Source organism: Epinephelus moara, chromosome 6 (assembly GCF_006386435.1).
Source record: "Epinephelus moara isolate mb chromosome 6, YSFRI_EMoa_1.0, whole genome shotgun sequence".
NCBI classification, from domain to species: Eukaryota; Metazoa; Chordata; class Actinopteri; order Perciformes; family Serranidae; genus Epinephelus; species Epinephelus moara.
In genome coordinates, this window is record NC_065511.1 from 12,878,916 (window position 1) to 12,899,288 (window position 20,373).

A 20,373-nucleotide genomic window follows, 5' to 3' on the forward strand; every position below is an offset into this window, starting at 1 on the left:
TTGCACAAATTCTGCGGACATTTACATTCTGTGGTGGATTGTTAAGAATAAACGGAGTAGCTCGGGACTCGTGGATAGAGCCGCAAGAATGCCGGAGGTTCTATATTTACCGTGATGTTTGGCTTCTTACCCTCCCCTCCATCGGTCCCCTCCCACTCCGGTATCCCGCTGACCTGCATGCTGTCCTCAGTGCACCTCCACACAGCCCAGGCTCAGGGCCCCTCAGCATGCTGTGGGAAAGGCTTGGGCGGCCCGGAGCACCCACTGCCTGTCACAGTTGTACTGAATCTTAGTAAATGGCCTGACGTCAGTGCACACTGCTGTGAGATACTGGAGAGCAGGAAGTACAGTTAAATATAGGAAGACAAGTAGGCCTGAAATGATAGCCCTATATATACATATGCATTTCTAATTTAGTTCACATGACCACTTCTTGGCAGGTTTGTTACAAAAGTTAAATATTCTCTTGCCATTCATGGCAAAATACCGCTGATATGCTCCAGCAGTGTTTACTCTATATTCATTTAGCAGTGGTGTGCCACCACTGCAGGAAAAAACATGTTACTGCTACAAATAAATATGAAATTAAAATTAGATGCGCAATGTAGTTACAAATATCTAAAATATCTGTGATGCGACCTAGAGGTTTTGAGATGTAATATTTTTATGATGATTACAACACCCTTAATGTCTTTTGACAACAAACGTGGATAATCAATGCAAACAAACCGCACAGCTATATAAAAAAAAAAAAAAAAAATCGAATTCATTTACCTCCACAAGCCTATCCACACTGAATCTGAAACTTACATTTTCCGCTTTGCAGGGTTTTTTTTTCTTCTGCTGCCTCAATTTCTGCGAGTTTCAGATGCTGATTAAAACAAGACAACCGATAAAATAATGACTTCTGCTCATGCAATAAACTCAGTAATTCCCTTCATACCATCACAGACCTTTATGGATATTGATCTCGCAATATAATGTCTCTGGTTACAGCGGTGTACTGGTTTCAAGGTAGACCCTAGTATGAAAATTGACAAATCATACTATGTAAATTTGCTTATCTATGGTTTTAAAAAAAAAATACAACTGGATGGAGAATCTTACCCTTATGTAGTTTACACATACTTTTATTAAAAAAGATGGTTTCAATGATAGTAATAAAATCTGTTTCATACCTTTTTAAGGGTATAATAATTCTGTAATACCATGACACCATGATATTTTTGGAGATGATTAAGGTACCATGGAAGTCTCATACTGTTGCAACCCTACTAATGTCATTTCCAAATGTATTAACTGATGTTATGCTGCAGATATCATGCGTGTCAGAAATAACATGCAGCCCAATCGCTGTGAAAGGTATATTTTAAAACTTGACCATATAGACTAAACGATAGCGTTATAGCAATATTTATTTTATTGTTGGAAGCGTTTGAGCTTATTGTCTTTCCTTGAGAAGTCCACCAAGCCCCGACATTATAAGATGGACGTTATAAACTGAGTATTAAGTCATGTATGTTTCACAGACACATAGCCTACATATAATTAAATAAATCTGGACTCTGTTCAGTCCAGACACGAATGATGAAAACCAGTGCAATTAAATTCAGGGTTTACACTCGGTACAATAACATGGCGCCACCCATAGGAAATACGACCGCCTTGTAACTTTTCTACACAACATTACACACTTGGAAAAACGAGCCTGTCTCCAGTGTGTAGAGTTGAGTGTGCGAAAGTATAATTTTTGGAGGAATGCATGAAGGGCACATATTCCGATTACTTGTGAAAGGTTTGAATGCAAAACATCATCAACAAATAATCCTCTTTTCGTTTCGTCCCCGGTGTGAAAAGGCCTTGACTCTGAAACACCAATAGACATGACACAAAACTGGGATTTCATTGCGCCACAGCTGCATGAAATTACAGAGCAAGCACAATGTTTGATTTGAAAATATGCGGTGATTGACTCGGTCTGACAATGATTCACATTTTCTCTGTTGGTGATACTGATACTCTCCTATTCCTCTTGAAGTTTCGTCAGGAGTACTTGGACACGCTGTACAGATATGCCAAGTTCCAGTATGAGTGTGGAAACTACTCTGGTGCTGCCGAATACCTCTACTTCTTCCGTGTCCTGGTAAGTTTTCAGCGTTGGTCATCGACATTCAACACCGGTTCACATTAATAGTGATGTTTGTTGATAACTGTACACCTTACCTCACTTAACAGAGTATGTGTAATATTTTACTATCCCCATTTATATACTGTCTTAAGGCATTTCTCTAGACATATTAAAATTGAACATCACATTATGAGTGCCAGATTGCTTTAATTCCTCAATAGGCCAATGATTGCATAGGAGAGGAAAAGAACACTTAGAAGTAATTGAATGTGAAAAGCTTACGTCATTGCCTATTCAATTCCCTGCACGTCTTTTGTATTAGGGGGAGACTGCTGCTCTAAGACTTGAGTAGGATCTTTTACTGGGCCAAGTGATCAGTGGTGGACTGCATAATCTGTCTGTAGTCTTCTCACGGGGCGGGCCTCAGTAGACAGCTTATTGATTTGAGTGCTGTGGCCAGAGTCCCTTGTCACGACTTCTGAGCTTATAGTGTGCTTAAGTTATGCAAGGCATCTCTTAGTTAGCATCAAGAGGGTACACACATTTTGCAAGGCTGCACACGTATGATGGGACAGGAGGCAATATTGAATGCACTTATTAAGGACTGTCTTCATTATGAAGCTCTTTATTCTGAATTTAAAATGATGAACTGGAGAGAAGACGACAATTTTTTTCAATTCAAAGAGTTAGATTGAATATATTTCAAGATAAATGTTTTTAAAAATCAAATAATGCCATAGTATGTTTTGCAGAGGAAGATAATTACAGTGCACAGAGAGTACTGGCAGTATTCTTGTTAGTGCACATGCACACTCCCTATTTCCTCTATAAACAAAGAGACTTGTTGCCTGGGTTCTGGCATTTGTGGCTTCTCTCCCTTTGCCCTCAGAATGAGTGAAAGATGAACCAGGCAGTGAATGGACTAGGTGCAGCCCAGTGTGCTGCCTTTCTTAAGACTTAAAAACCTTTAGTGGCCTTGGTCATGAGAGAAGGGTTTTGCCACATTCACATTTGATATTGTGACGTTTTAATTGTGTGAAACCTCATCTTTTTAGGGTTCTTTATAGATTTTTAAACAAGCTTTCTTTTTATGTTAAACTGTTAAGATTTACCACCTTTACTAGTTATGTTTTTGTTTACAAAAGAAGAGGTAGAGTAGTACAGGTAGCTGAATACTAACAGTAATCGATGCTCTTAGTGAAGTGATAATTTCCGGGGTAGCAGACATTTCAAGAAACAACGACTGATAAGATTCAGCGTACTTTCACATAGGGCTGCTCAATAACGAAAAAAATCTTTTGGTCAGTATTGACATCATAGTTATATAGCACAATTACGCATTATGTAGTTATTAGTAATGGTCATTTCCAAGAAACTTTTAGCCCCCTGGTGATCTTTCTTATCGTATAGATAATTCCTCATTTGAACTTCATGAATTAGCCGTTCCTCTTTAATGCGGGGCTTTTAAAGTTGGCAGCATGAATAAATAGAAACATGGCAACGTGGAATGTTGAGCTCAAAACGGTGCCAGCAACAAGTTAGGACGCCTCATTTGTTAGTTTCATATGCAAAATGTTGTCGTATTGACAGAGACTAAGTCTGCCATGTCTTGTCTCGTCACCCCAAAAAACACATGATCTTTCGTAAACAAACACAGCGTGGCAGCTCTCCCTCCTCCCGCCTTTACTGACATTTGATCTCCTTCATTTTACTGACACCGGCCTCAGATCGGCAATAAATTGCGCACAGCCTGTCAGACACTAGTGGCTCCGTAAGTCTGTTTATAAACATAATATTGTATTAATCATGTTGTCATGCTGCTTATTACTAATGCAGTATGAGTTGGATTTAACGCTGTGAGGCCGTCTGCACAGGTTGCTGATGTAGGCTACTTTTGTGCCAGAACTTGTCATAATGACAAATGCGGGTTCAGCCAGTTTGCTGGACTGGACTGGTAAAACCAGAAATCAATCCAGTTCGAGAAACCTCATTCATTTATTTAACTTGTGTTAAAAAATAAAAAATCTCAGGTCATGGTGAACTAAACTAAATATGCCACAGCCTGGGTGAGAAGAAATTTGGGGTTTTGGGAAGGGGAAAGCAAATTGCTGTGAAAGAAATGGGTCCGCTGGATTTATAACACAAGATAAATTGAGAGCATCATTGCAGACGAAATGCGGCACAATAATCATTTTATCTTGATAACCTCGTTTTCATGATTGTTAGAAGCCAAAACTGTAACTGAAAATATAATTGAACTAATTGCCCAGCCATACTTTCACACTACAAGTTTTTAGCAGGTGCTGATCTGCTGGTGATGACATCACGTGTCTCATTTCCACTTACTGTAAAGCGCTGTGTGTCCCTGCAAATTACGTGACAATCAGGATTCAGTGAGAGACTTAGATATTTAAAATAACCAGCTCCAACACAGGTTTCAACCTTGGGTAATATCAGATGACATGTCACTCTGAGCCTTGATTGAGTGAGCTGGACGAAACAACACCAGAAGAAAGCCGTGAAGTGGAGGTTGTGCGGCGCCTGTTACTAAGCAATACATTTTTTTAAATAAAGTTTTGAACTGTTTTGCCCTACCAACGGAACAAGGAAATGGTGAGATAAAGTCAGTACCAAGTGAGGTCTGTATCCAAGGCGATTCCATCATTAACTATGCAAGCAGCAGCGCCTGGGTGGCGTCAATTGGTGTCTTCTCTGAAGCTGCCTTGAAGGTCACATGTAGGGCATCTTAAAGTGTGGAGCTCCCACCCTGTTGACCTAGATTATTGTTCCGTTTGAAATAAAACCACATTTCCAGTGGAAATTTAGCTCTACTTTGACTCCTTTGGTGTTATCTTGAATCAAGTGTTAGTAAGTTCAACTCAACTGAATGTCCTATAATGACCAGTGGAACCAGCCTGCATAGTCAGTGGTTTCCAAGTGTCACTCACTTGTCCTCCTGCTTTTGTTTGTCTTTGGTTCAGCATTTAGCTTTGTGGTAAAGCAAGGATTCATGCCAAAGCCAGCCTTGAAAGAACGGGCAAGAATAAGATCAACATTTTGTCTATTCATTAGAGTGAAAAACATTAAGACCATCTTTTGTTCCTATTCTAATTGGCATTTGATACTGCACTGCGTTGCCTCTTGTCTTTCGGATGTCAGTGACTCTGGCTAGTCATGCACATTCACTATGCTGGAGTGTCCCCTCCTGAAAAACTTGGCAGTGACTCTGAGCGATGATGAACCCTCTTCGCTACAAACAACCCTCTTAACCCAAAGCAGTTGGGTACTTCATTTGATGGCTTTTTCACTGATCTGCTCAAATCTGTAGAAGGAAGAGTTGCATCCTAGACGAGATGACGGGTAATTCACCCAAGCTTTCCACTTCCACTCCCCACCAAAAAAAGGCATTAAGAAAAGTCCTCAAAAGCTTGCAACGGATATGTCCCACTGTTCCAACAACAGTTGTTTATGGCTTTGCAACTCAGTCTAAATAAACCAAAATTGCTCTAATTGAGGTATGTTGTTCGAAGTCCAGCACAGATTTCTTTTTTCTTTTTACCCCTCAAATTGTTATACCCCTCATTTTAGGTTCCAGGCAGATCAGGCTCTGTAACTAGATATCTGTTGCTTACTCTTGACAATGCAAGAGGCTTTTTAGACGAGGAAAAGGTAGAAATGGATTTCATTAGTGGGAGTCTGTATACCGCTTTCCCCCTCCTCTCTTTCTGGTATTTTGTGGACCTCCTATCCTCACAGGCCCCTTGTCTGTCTCTCCCTCCCCCCGTATGGGAGAGGTGAGGCTCCATAAAGTCATTTAACGTGGGAAACCCAGTCAATTAAACGAAGGAAGCCAGCCTTGCAAAATCCATGCCTCAGGTCTTGTTACAGTGTGGCCTAGCCCGAAAAGAGCAACTTATTCATATCATCACTTAATGCAGGGATTGAATGTTAAGAATAAAGATTGAGTATCACGACGGATCCCCAGCACAGTAAATTTATTGTTGCTGGTCAGTCAGCGAAAATGTGCCCATTTCACAAACCAATGGAAACTTAAGGTAACTGCTGGAAAAACCCAGGTATTGAAACTTTTCTAGCGTGGCCACTGGTGAAAGCCAGACTGTGTGTGTGTGTAGAAAGCTGCCATAATGACCTGGAGGTCAGCCAAACGTAGCAGGCAGGGACTTCCAAGAGAGGGAAAAAAAATAACAAACAAAACAAAACACTTCAACAGATGAAACGCTGACCTTTACACTGGCAGCAGAGCCAATTTTTTCTCTCGCTGTTACAATACTGATCTTTCTTGTGACTTCTGCACTTGAAAATAATCATTCATAATGGACCCGAATCTTGCTCTGTGATCAAAGAAACTCTGCTGCTGTATTGGATGGATAGACACACCATCTTACTGTGTTCTCCTCTGGGGGAAAACTACAAAGGATTTTCTAAATATTTTCCCCTTACCTGCCACCGTCTCATATTGTAGCAGTTTGTTGAAATGTTATCAGAGCGTAACTTTTCTTTGCCAAATAAAAAAACAACAACTCCTATATACGAATAATCTTACCAATTTGTGGGGTTCCAGCGGAAACCTGTTCTTTTTTAGTGTTTCCTCTGCTTGTACATCTGTCGTGTCTCACAGTCCACTTTAGCGGCTGTCCGACGGTGTACGGGGGTGTGTGGTTAGGATCTAGGTTTCTCTGGGCGCTCAACAGACACCCACCCTGACTTCCTGCTTGACTCATGTCATTGCGTCTGGTGTTTGGTGTTATCGTGAACTACTGTGGCACAGAGTTTCCCATGAGCCCTAGGGTGTAGTCCGGTGTCCACTACAGAGTGATTGCCTCACTGAGGTTCAGAGGCATTCTCAACCTGTGTTTCATTACCTGATTCTTTTTTTGTTTGTTTTAGTCTGTTCTGGAAATCAGAAACAGTAGCTTGCACCATTTTTGAGAGTGATTATCCACACAAAGATGTGTCTTGTTAGCGTCAGTTCATATTTCAACCTAATTACCTTGTGATAACGGCAGAGTTGTCCAGAGTTACTGAGGGTAATGGATGGAGATTATTGCAATTATCATTCTCCTGATTGAGGTGGAGTAAAGTTTGCAGAAATTTGTTAAAACAAATGTCATTGGAAATATTGTACTCATGTTTAATGCATGTTAGGCACTATTATCTGGCAGGTTAGTTAATGTGGTGTTTAAATGCCTGAAAAACCAGCCCAGGACATTTCTTAGTGAGTCTTATTAGTTGGGTTTTCAGTCTCAACACTAAAGCTGCTCTTAGTTATATTAATTATCAATGGATATATTGAATATTTTTATGCCTCCATGCCAGCAAAAGCTGTGGCCAGAGGCATTATCCTGTGTTTTTTAGTTGTCCGTCTGTTCGTCCTATTCTTGTGAACGCAATATCTCAAGAACACCTCAAGAAAATACCCTCAATTTTGGCACAAACGTCCACTTGTCAAAGGTCACTGTGACCTCTCAAAACACAATTTTGGCCGAAGAATATGTATGTTAATTTTGTCAAAATTTCACACAAATGTTGAATAGAATAAAATTAAGTAATAACCTTTTTTGCAAAAACACTTTCCTGCTCATTATTCAATGCCCTTACTGAGGAACAGAAGAGGAGACATTTGTCAGATACTAATTTGGCAACACTTATCTTGGGTGTCCGCTCCATAAAAGTAAAGCCACATCATCTTGATTGCCCCCTGGTGACTGGCTACAGTATAGGTTATAAATCCCTCCCCCTCCATGTTAGCAGATGGAACATGGATCAAACTAAAATGTCAAAGTACATGTCAAATAATTTTTTTTCAAAGATGCTGTCATTTCTTTAATTTTAGGTGGTTTTATCACACTGATGTATGTTCAAATGTTCACTTTTCTGATAGGTATGGTAACTAGCTGTATATGCTATAAGAAAGGAGCTTTAATGTTGTGAGTGACAGCTGTATGGGCCAGTTGGTGAGCTCGAGGTCAGTGGTGTTGCTTGCAATTAGTGGGGTGGAAACTCAATACCGCAGAGATCTGTACTACTCAGACTCTGGCTCCAAATTATGTCATGAGTGTAAAATGACAGCGGCCATATCCTGGATATTTTGGCTTCATTTTTGCACAGTCAGAGGAAAAAGAGACACATCGTCCATCTTTATATACAGTCTATGGTGTCCACATTGATACTGTTTGATTGTATATATCCTCTGCACTGCTGGGTTGAAGATGTGTGTGAAGCATCCACCTTTTAGAATTTGTCAACTGTCATGGCTACCCGTGAGTCTGGACAGAAGTGGATGAAAACTGTGACTTGATTAGTTGGCAGAGACCTACAATTGTGGGGTGGTAATTGTAGTTAAGATATAATCATCTGGCCAGTAAGACAAATAAAAACGACAAACGCATATCATAAGGTACCAGAACCCCAAAATGATTTCTTCAGATTTTCTCAGGGACTTTACACAAAACTAAGTTAGTCTAAGTTAGACGTGTGCTTCAGCTTCTTCTGTACTTGAGCTTCCCTCTCTAAATCTGTCTTGTAGAGTGGGCCATGGTGTTGTATTAATTATATACAGCAACAGAACATGCCCTTAAGCAAGGATGATGTCGTTTTCTTTATCAAAGCTTGAACTGTAGAGTTGTTTCACCAACCAGCATTGTGTAGAAGCAATGTCACACTTCAGTAGATCCTAAAACATTCCCACAAGGAGTATGTTCTGGGGTCGGTGCAGAGTCTTCAGCCACCCCTTTGTGAGATGCTAGGTGTGTCTGCCCCACCCGTCAGATTGGTTGTTATTCTTTTAGGTTAGTGGTCAGCTTATATTTCAAATAAATGAAGTTAGTGTGGAATACAGTAGGACCCAAACATTTGTTTTTTTAATTATTGCTGGCGATATAAATACAGCCTTTTTTAGATACTAATAATAATAGATTAGCCCACTCCTGTGTCATAGTATGGCAGTGTCAAAGATAGACACTTAGACATTTAAAACGGTTGCTCTAACTACGCTTATATTAACCTATGATGCAGGCATTGATTCTAAGTGTGTCATTGCTGATACGCCATTAGTTTTGAGGACCTTCAGCATTACCCCATTATGTAAACTCCACTGCAACCACAATGTTTTAGTTCTAGTAAACTATTCAGACAGCGTAGTGACACACATGCTCCAAATATGCTGTTACTCAGTGTGGTAATCTGAACGTATTACACTGTATGGTCAACTGCAATGCAGTGGTTGAAGTATCTAAAAGTGCAGCAAATTTGGTTTTATTAAAAGCTAAACAGTCTTTCATGATCCATTTCTCTTTTTCTGTCAAGTTCCATTCCCTTTGGATGACATAATTTAATCCATTTATCCAGTATAAATAAGAAAAGTGACTGCACTATGCAGCAGTGCCACATAAGCCAAGCAAGTAGTGGCAAGCTCAAGCCCAGGCTCACTGTGTGCGGATGCAGATGTTACTCAACAGTCTGCCAACCTGTGAAAGGAGAATGTAGAAAAACTGTTGTTTTGTATGCTGAGGTGCTGTCTGCTTTAGGTTTTAACAGTTCACTATATCTGCCCCTCAGGTCCCAGCTACGGACAGGAATGCCCTGAACTCTCTGTGGGGCAAGCTGGCCTCTGAGATCCTGATGCAGAACTGGGAGGCTGCCATGGAGGACCTCACCCGCCTGAGAGAGACTATCGATAACAACGTAAATGCCCCACTTCTCAGAATTTGATACCACATTTAGATTCTCTTACATAGACTCTCATATTGACATTTGGCTTTCAGTAGAGCTCTGCTGTGGCATCTTACTCCTTACCCACACACTCTCGTCTGACTACTTAACTGGGATTTGAGTATGAAGTAGTTGTATGTTTGATTGATGGCCATTTAGAGGCAAGAACACTTGACTTTTTTTCTTGTGCCTTACTGGAGAATAGCACAGCCTTTTTGTGGCACTGGTGAATTTAATTAATAATTTAAAATCAGAATTTAAGATTTGTTTAGATTTTTTTTTCTGTATCTTCGGAGCCTCTTTCTCACCTTCCTTCCTTTCTTCTCTTCTGCCTGTATTTCCATGTTTGTCCTGTCCAGTCTGTTACTTCCCCTCTCCAGTCACTCCAGCAAAGGACATGGCTCATTCACTGGTCTCTCTTTGTCTTCTTCAACCACCCCAAGGGCAGAGACAATATCATTGAGCTCTTTCTGTATCAGCCACAGTAAGTAGCATTTATATTTTATGTAAATTCTTGTTTTAACCCCCTCCTGTACAGCCAGGAAATTGCAAAAGTTTGGCAAGAATACCAGGAAGTAGTTGTAAAGATAAGATCCATTTCCACAAAACAAGGGCCACAGGAAAGGCAAACTTCTGTAGCTTGTCTGAACCTTCGGTCTGTTGGCCTATTAAGGTACAATGTAATCTAAAGATGTCAGCTGCCCTGTCTGCCTTGCTAATAGATAGCTAATGCTACCGGCAGCTATGTATGAGAAGCTCAAACTTGGGCAATGGTTAGCCCATGTTCTGTATTTTTATACTTGATGCAGCAACTGCTACCTCAGTTGGTGGCATAGGGTTGAGGGTCCAACGTATGTAATAGACCTTAAAGTCGAGCGTATTTTGTCACAGTTTGGGAGAGTCCAGATGATTTGACTAAATCGAACTTACAAACCCAAGAAGATGCACACAAGTTAATTTTGAGCAGAAAATGCTTTTTTTTTTTTTTTTTCATAGAAAATGTGAATTTTGTTTGAAAAATCACCTGTATCAACAAGCAAGAATCTATGTGATTATGTGTACAATGAAATATTTTGTTTGTGTGTAGTTCCTCTTTAACTACTCCGGCTTTGTCAGCAGTGGTGACACAGTTACCTCTTTTCCACTTACCAGTTCTGTTGAGGTTCCCGCACCTAGTTTTGAACCGTTCAGAGCATTTCAACCAAAAATAATCTGGTTCAGAACCTGAAAACTTTGTTCTTGGCTGGAACCAGATAAATATAGCCATTTTTTCTTGACCTGAGGTGACTACATCAGTAGGTGTGTCATATTCTACAGACTGGAAAAAGCGGATTGAGAATGCAACAATGGAGAAGTCAAGTGAGAAATGGGCATGCGGTGGTCTCATGAATAGTTTGCTTTTTTTGCTGGTAAAAACAAATATCTGTAATGACAGCAAAAGTTGGTAGGCAATCAATTTAATACGCAACTTTGCTCCAGTTTACCTCTGTTGTGCATTGTGCAGCACCCTTCGTTGGTGACACATCCTTGATTACAATGGCTCTATGAAAAAATTGTCGGAAACGCGTGCTGGTTCGTTAGATAGCACCAAGATTCCAAAAATCCTGAATAGAACCGGTTCAAGAACCAAAGCTACTTTGGTTGGAAAAAGATATGAGTAAAATTCAGCCCTACTTTCAGAAGTTTTCAGGCCTGGAAATGGACATATGGTGGATCAGCATAGTTAAAGCTGCCACTTTATACTTAGAGCGAGTTGTATTGTAATATTGTGGACATCTGTGTGAATGTTTTGTGTGATTTATGAGATATGTAGAGTATGTGTGTGGTTTTGATTTTTCAAGTTTTATCAGTTAATTCTGTCGGTCCATATTAAAGTATGTTGTAGTGAAAATTAAATTGATTCAAAGAGCATTTGGAGAAAAGTTCAGTCATTTTCTAACCTTAACTTGATTCAGAGAAAACCATTTGGTAATAACACATTTTTGGGTGGTGGGCTTCTTCATGAACCCCGCTGGTATTTTTAAAGTGGTTTCAGAAGTGTGTGTTTTCATGCGGTCTGTTTACTCTCCAATTCGAGAACGAGACCATATGTATCACAGATCGGAAACTTTATACACTGTGTTAAAATTTGCGCACTGCCTATTTTGATGTCTTTGCTCCCTCCCCCTGTTCTGATTGCAGGCTTGTATAATTGTACAGATGATTGGGTTCCACAGACAGTATGACAGGCGACCACAACACAGCACACTCAAATGTCTGGTTGCCTGAATTTTACTCAGTTTTTAATTTTATTGTGGATGATTAAGGAGGCCTGCCCAATAATTACTCATGAAAAGCTCACCCAACCATCTGTGTGGACAAACTGAGGTAGTTTTGTGTGCTTTGCAGTTTCACAGTCTAGAAACCTCATGTTTTCCCCACTGAGGCTTGGCTCTTGTTTCCCATCTTTTGACCAGTACTTCCTTTGGCTGAAGTTGGTGACCAGTGGCTGGCCTTCAGCTCCACAGATGACCTCTCTTACCCCTGCAGTCAGCAGACGTTGGGCCAAAGCCTTATTTGTGTACTATTGACAGACTGCACTGACTTTAGGGGAAACAATGCTCAGTAACCCAGTATGATGCAGGTGCAAACTGGGCAAATACTACCGCAATGCTATATCCAGAGTCGCTTGATTGTCTGTATCACTTGTTCAGTTGTTTGACATGATTTTCTTTTCCAGTCCATGAAATGGTACCTTGCTACCCTGTCCCTCTCCTGTGTTCCTCCACACCCCCCCCTCAAACAGAGGAAATTTGAGCTCATACTTGATTTCTTGGCTGCATGCCTCAGTAGCATCTTCAGCAAACCAGTGCAGTGACGCTTGTTGCCTCAAAACTTAAAAAAAGAGAAAAAGATGAAGTCCCCTAAGTGGAGTAGGGTGAATGCCCCCCAGATATGGTACAGTGACTCATGCAAGATTGCTTGCTATTGGAGCCCCCCCTGGAGAGTGAGTAGGTGTAAGTTAATCAGGAACACAGTGCGGAGCGTTGCGGTCGTCCACGGGAGTCAAGCAACTACAAAGAGGGGGAGAGAGAGCTCTCCTCAAACCAGAATGACGATGGCTTTGCCAAACAGCCCACTGCTGTTTTTAGACTCAACTTCACTACTGCCACAGGTCCCCTGTCCCTTTAATTGTTTCAGCTAATTAAACTGAAGGGGCCCACTCTACTTCCTCTTTTTAGATTTAATTTGGTCAATTTCGGGTTGAGTGGAGGGTTAAAGTTCAAATATAGATATGTAGAAACCAATAAGGAGTTTTGGTGATACAGTTAATGTCGATTGATTGCCTTCTTGACAAGGAGAGTGGTGTGTGCTTGTGTGTGTGTAGACCTTTCATGTTTTTGCAGAACACTGTCTCCAGAGTTGGTGTGGGATTAGAATCCGTCTGTAACAGCGTCCTGTCTCTTGTGTTCAGCCCTTAGCCAGTTGACCTGTGGTTGAAACATCAGTCCCTGATGGATTGGGTTTCAGCCACTGGGCAGGTCCCTGCTCACTGATCTGTATCTTCTTGCCAGGGTTTCCTTTTCCTCCTCCCTCTCATAGGACACTAATGAAAGAGACAGCTTAAAGCTGGGACCCATGTCCAGAAGTGAGGGTCCTGTTAGGACATTTATCTGTATTAGCTCCAAAGGCTTTTCCTCTTTTCTAAATGCCAGGAGCCCAATAGGCAGCCAAAATGTTATATTATGTGTCCTTGTAAAGATCATGTCTTTTCTTACATCAGTCTGATAAGCGATTACCTTTATCCTCTCTTATTCCAGATACCTCAATGCTATCCAGACTATGTGCCCACACATCTTGCGTTACCTGACCACAGCGATCATTACAAACAAGGATGTCCGCAAGCGTCGGCAGGTCCTGAAGGATTTGGTGAAGGTCATTCAGCAGGTACAACACTATGGTTTTTTTGTTACCTCTTGGTGTTTACAGAGCGCACACAGTTATCAGGTCATTGCTCATAGGGTGTACAGGCTTTGGAGGATGAGTAACTGACCATGTAACCCAATAGTATTGCTAACGCTTTCCTTTAAGCTCAGGGAGTGTTTATGGGTTTGGTTCCAAGCTGGAAAAGCCTTGAACCCATTACTTTTGATGAATGGTAGTGAGTTGCCTGACTGCAGTGTACCGATGCCTCTTCCACACATGACAGTAGCTACTTTAGAGATCTAAGCACTGTCTTGGTGGGTTATTGATAATCACTAAAACATGTGCCCAGTGCTCTCTACTCTGTGGCCCCAGGTCAGGATGGGTCTCTGTCTCTAAGCATGATTTGGAACTGTTCAGAGTTCAGAATGTGTTTTCACTCAAGTCCTTGTAAAATGATATGTTTATTTAGCTATTGTGCCCAGCAGGTGGTAACTGTGACTACATGGTTATTATTGTCAGCGTCTTAAACCAAACTAGGATTTTCTGAATGTGTTCATACTGATATTAGTGATTGCTATTGGATTGAAAAGAAACATGAATCACATGTACACTTCATGATGTTTGTCTAATTATATGTTTGCTTTAATCTGTTCACATAGCTGTTCACATAACACAGCTGTATAAATGTATCTGGGCATAACAATTTTATTTTATTTCTACTTTTTCAGGAATCCTACACCTACAAAGATCCAATCACAGAGTTTGTGGAGTGCCTCTATGTCAACTTTGACTTTGACAGTGCCCAGAAGAAACTCAGGGAGTGTGAGTCGGTGAGTAACCACTTCAGCAACCTCACCAACATTCATGTCAATCTTTCATTCTCAAACTATGAGAAGCAGTTGGTCTCAGTGTATTGTGCCTCTCCATGACAATAAGAAGTCTTCTGAGGACCTCAGATTTGCAGGTCAGCCTCCTGAACTTTCACACAGGGTATCGTAGTAAACATCGTAATCATATGATCTCTGTCTGACCTTCTGTCTGATCGCACAGCGTTTCTATTTGCTGAACTTGTGCGTGGGTCCTGTTCAGACAGAAGCCTGATAGTCTGTGCCTTGTATCATGCTGTCAGATATAGAGGTCTTCTTGGACACTGTATGACTCAGGCTTCAGTCAGATTTTACTGTGGCCTGTAATTGACCCATCAGGCTAGTAGTTAACAGTAAAAGCTTTATATGCAAAAGTCTCCGCAGAGGCACGCAGACACTCGTTTTAAGGGGGAGATCTGTCATAGCACCCCTATTTAGAGTATTTATTTCAATTTTGGTTTGTGATGGCTAAATGTAACTGTAGTCCTTGACGTGAGAATAAAAAAGTCCTTTTTCTTTGTTGACTACAAAGCCGAACACACAGTGAACACTGTAAAAGTGACTGCAAATGAAATGATGTATACAGCTCAGAGGAAAAAATAAATTAGGACATACTTCTTTTGCTCTTTGATACAGTATTAAAAAATGAAAATGTTTAGTATAAAGTATTGTTCATTTTTCAATCAAGAAAATGTGGTGTGCCTTAAGCGTCCTATTCTTTCTTTCAACCTTTCACGCAATATCTCAAGAACACTTTGAAGGAATTTCCTCATATGTTACACAATTGTCCACCTAGACTCAAAGATGAACTGTTTTGATTTTGGTGGTCAAAGGTCAAGATCACTGTGACCTCTCCTCCATCCCATTCTCATGAGCGCAATATCTCAGTGACACTTTAAAGGAATTTCCTTAGGTTTGACACAAACGTCCACTTGGACTCAAGGATGAATTGAAAAGATTTTGGTGGTTAAAGGACATAAATGTGTAATAGGATAGAACGATGAAGTGATGACATTTTTTAACCAAAAGGTCAAAGGTCAGCTTCACTGTGACATCATAATGTTTTGCAAAAACACTTTTCTGGCTATTATTTAACACCATAACTGAGAGGAGACATTGTCAGATACTGAATTGGTGACTCTAATCTTGGGTCTCCACTTTGAAACTGTGCTGATATTGTATAGATTTTCTCTGCCACTGGTTTTTAGATGTGTGTGTTTTAGAATTTGTAGCCTTTTTTTTGCAGCAGCATCCATATTTGAAGCATTGTCACCTGTCAGGGCTACATACGAGACTGGACAGACATGGACGTAAACTGTAACTGTAACCTGACTGGTTGGTGAAGGCATGCAACTGCAAGGCGGTAAATGTAGTATGCATATATATATATATATATATATATATATATATAAAGTCTTCTGAAATGCTGCCACCGTGGTTTGCTATATTGCATTGCCATTGAGTTAGATACAGCAGGTGGACACAATAACAGTAATGTCTTAACAACAAACATAATGACAAATGCTGTGTTGAATTGATGGCATAAGTCCAGCAGACCCTATTACAAGGGGCTGGTCAGGTTCTGGGTAAACATTCAGTGGACAGTAACCGGATTTAGAGAGTGAGCAGGTGTCCTAAATGGTGCTATATGTATATTTTGTGTAACTTGATCTCTTAGTTCAAACTTCGTATACACACTGTAATTTGGTTTTCCCTGCGGACTTGATAATTTGGACCTGCGGAGGAATAAAAGGCAAAACTCTGGGTTATTTGGCCCCTTTTTCATCTTTTGCCTCTCAACGATAAACCTTCAAAATGAAAAACATCTGGCCTGATCAAATGGCTCTTTCCCAGGAGTAAATGTTTATAAATCATGTCAGCGGTTTACTGGCGGTTCCGTTTCGTTTTAACCTATTTTTAAACTAATACAAAGAGTCTGTAGCTTCCCAAATCACCATTTAACAGATGAGGAAGTTATAACTAAACTCACTTCAGCAGATTTGTTTTTACTTAGTTAGAGCCTCCAAAAAATCTGTTCATGGTCAGAAAAAAATCCAAAGCATGTTCCAGGAGAAAATGAGATTTTTCCTGTGCAAAGGCCTCCAGGGGCTATCTCCAAATGATGACATGTACTATCAACAATATTAGGGCTGTATCCTATTTCAGCTAAGACGTGACACACGTCCTCAATCACCAGCCTTGTTAAACACTTGCATGTACATTTTAGGAACTCTCTGGGTCGGTCTTGACCTCGCCACATAGGGTTCTGTTTACAAAAGGCTCTACTGTGGTTGAAACAGATGCTCAAAAGCCGACTACCTCTCAGGTCAGAGCCCAAATTATCCCAGGTGCTTTTAACACTGGCCTACCTGTCAGTCTTATCAGAGCATGTCCAGTAGGCACAAAAAGCCCTCTATTGACCTCATTCAGTTCACAAGGAGGTCTAGCGAGGTGGGTGGTTCCAAAAATGTTTTACAGCACCTTTGATGCATTACCTGTGATAGTCTGCAAACATTTACCCAAATTGGTTTTGTTCGAAGTCAGTAATGCAGTTTTTTCCCCCTGCAAAAATTCACACGCAAGCCTTTAAAGAGCACATTATATCAGAGGTAAAGGGATGTTTCACAGACCGTGGAGTGATTGAGGTAAACGGATACCCCATTGGGATGGGCTCCTGTCTTGATGAGCATTTGTAATGCATCAATTTTGAGCCATTGAGAAGAGTGGCACCCATCTATTAACTGATTGCTGTAATAGCAAGATATGGGTATTGTTTTCAGCTCTCTTGTCTTCAGCTCACTGTACCCTGTATAATAGTTTGGGCCAAGTGCTTTCAAATGGTTTCGCTTGGTTTAAATAGTCCTGTTCAGGCTGTACAGGTTTTTCTCTTTGTTTCTTTCCCACTCCACCCAATTCTGGAATCACTGTCAGATGTTGGATGCATGCATGTCAAAGAATGAAATGTTTAGGACTACCTATAGTCAGGCCCTCAGATTTCGCATAAAAGGGCTTCTCAAGCCCCTTTCAGAATTTGTTTAAGCTTTGTGGTCTGAATCCCAGATGACAGTAATTAGGGCACTTAACTGTTCAAAGTTTATCAGCCTTAGATAAGCGTTGTCATAGCTGAAATGTGCGTTGCCTGATAGCGCCATGTAGTTGGGATTTATTCAAGCAGAACTCTGGGCAGATAGCAGCTTTCTAAGCTTAAGCAAACAAAGAGCTGGTAATTCTTGGAGAACTTTTGAAGATGGAGGTCTGTGATGTGAAATAGCACTTGATGGAGAGTTGGAATGCAGCAAGCACTGAGAAATAGGAGCATTTCACACAGTGATACCTCTGGGGCCATAGCTAGGTCATGAACATTTACAGTAGATGAATTGGCCATATGCAGCACTGTCAAAGAGTCCGAGCACAGCTGTATTTCTTACTGTAACAAGCCACAGGTGTTACAGTGTAAGGACGACTGAGAAGACCTCTCATCTATGAGTTTATTTGGACTGGTGGTGGTAAAGTTGTTGGTGGACTGTCTGTGAAATTTGGCGATCCAGCACAGTGGAGTTAACACTAAACCACTGGACCAGATGACTGGGGATAAGTCACAGGCAATGTGGTCATCTCTATGGCTTACTCTGTGCTTACTGTATTGTCGTCATCATCATGTGGTGGTTTTAAAATTTGGAGATTTGTGGTTGGCCTGAAGCAAGGTATGAAACGGTTACCAGTTTGACATTAAAGCACAATTAAATCCCTGACGGTTAGTATTACCGTTTGGAATCATCATTTACATCAGGTTTAATTACCACACTTTAAAAACTCATGGTAAATACCAGAGATTGAACCAAGTCATTGTTTTGCAAGTCACAAGCAAGTCTCAAGTCTTTGCTATAAACTCAAAGTTAAGTTCCAAGTCAAAACTGACAAGTCCCAAGTCAAATCCCGAGTACTAAACTTTGGGTTTTGTCATAATGTGCTCTACACCAAATGTTCTGCCATTTTGAGTAATAATATATCAAAAGTTACAAAAATCATCAGCGCTTTCAAATATGTGTATGTATTTGTTAAAACAAGTTTGTTGGAAGTTGTTGCATCTCTGTCTATAATGTTTGAGCTGCACTTTGTATATTCTGCAATTCATTTTGGTAACCATTGCAGAGTTTTTGTACATAAAAAAATTATTTTTGGTATAATTTTTTCCAACTGACGCTCAGTAACATGACGTTATTTCTTTATGGTTCTCTTCTGCAACTTGGTTGGATGCTTTCAGATTGGTTCAAACGTAGTGGTTCAGGGGAATTTAGTGTCAACATGCTGGGAATGACTAGCATTTGTTAATTCTAGAAATGAAGGGAAATCAATTGATTCTTGGCACACTCCTTAAATCACATACTTTTTAATCTTTTGGGGGGAGGGATTAAGTATTTTCAGGCCTTAAGGCTCAAGTCCAAGTGAAGTCACGAGTCACTGGGGTTAAAGGCCAAGTTTTGATTTTGTCAAGTCAAATCTGAAGCCACCAAATTTTCATTTGTCATTTGACTCGAGAAGTCATTTGACTTGAGTCCAAACCTCTAGCAAATACAGTCCAGCATCAGCCAAGTGAAGCAACAGTCTCTCAGGTGCAGGTGCAACTTGTAGTATTTTTTTTTTTGTTAAATAGGCTGATTATGCACCATGGTAAAATAAAACTTGATAAGATGATTTCAGTTTGTGTATCAGCACTTATTGAGCATTTCTGCGCATATTAACAATACCATGATAATACTGATAACTGTGATAATGTTGCCCACTATAACTGGGAGATAAAATGTTCCTATTGTTTCATCTCTGGTTGTAGCACCTTGCAGGGCCTTGGATTATTTACTACCTTATAAAGGGAGCTTGACTAAACAAACTTTTTGATACTGTAAATGTAGCTAGTATGGTCCTCCCCTCCCTGTTTACTCTGACTGTTTATCAAAAATGGATTGGAATTTGGTTTCAGTGAATAGATTTTTTCCTTAATTGAATAAGACATGAATTCCTAGAAGCAGACCGATTGAAACTTGTAATGCTACACTCATGACTCTCCATTGCTGTTCAGTCTGAAGGTTCCAGCTTGATTGCCCTAATGAGTCTGAGGAAAGCTCTGGCTGCACATATTTAACTGTTTGGCCTTACTCAAACCTTAAACTGTTGTAAGAGAAACTTTGAGGTGAACCTATAAACAAACAGAAATAGCTCTTTGTATAGTTCTTACATTGCTCTTATGTACCTGTTTCTGTCTCTCTTAGGTTCTTGTGAATGACTTCTTCTTGGTCGCTTGCCTGGAGGACTTCATTGAGAATGCCCGCCTCTTCATCTTTGAGACCTTCTGCAGAATTCACCAGTGCATTAGCATCAGGTTAGTTACGCAGCACAATCCAAAATAACTGCAACTATCATTTACAAGTTGAACTTCTCGTTTACGAGCTCTATGGTGTATGAGCACACCACAGTTGCCTATAAATCCTGACCATGTTGCATAGCAGGATTCAGACACACATCCCTTAAGGAAGTCCTATTTGCTATCACTAGACTTTGTAAGCAGTCAGTAAACAGGAAGTAAGAACACAGGATTTGTGATTGTGGAATTTTCCTAACAGATAAGTGTTTATTGCCCCTTCCACACACAGCCATGCTGACCCCACACATCTTGGGGATTAAGTATTGTGAGGTCTAAGTGCTTCCAGGTCTCCACAGGTTGCTCTGCTCACTAAACTTTTAAGA

At 40.5% G+C, this 20,373-nt stretch overlaps 1 protein-coding gene across 1 annotated transcript in view; it reads left to right on the plus strand.

Moving 5' to 3' along the window:
* The window catches only part of eif3ea (eukaryotic translation initiation factor 3, subunit E, a), a 33,954-nt gene that overhangs the window by 4,607 nt on the left and 8,974 nt on the right, over positions 1-20,373 (plus strand). Inside the window, exons 5-10 of the mRNA XM_050046815.1 lie at positions 2,039-2,143; positions 9,707-9,832; positions 10,219-10,343; positions 13,660-13,786; positions 14,494-14,595; positions 19,899-20,008. Of these exons, the coding sequence (XP_049902772.1) occupies positions 2,039-2,143; positions 9,707-9,832; positions 10,219-10,343; positions 13,660-13,786; positions 14,494-14,595; positions 19,899-20,008 (695 nt within the window). The remainder of the gene's footprint in view (positions 1-2,038; positions 2,144-9,706; positions 9,833-10,218; positions 10,344-13,659; positions 13,787-14,493; positions 14,596-19,898; positions 20,009-20,373) is intronic.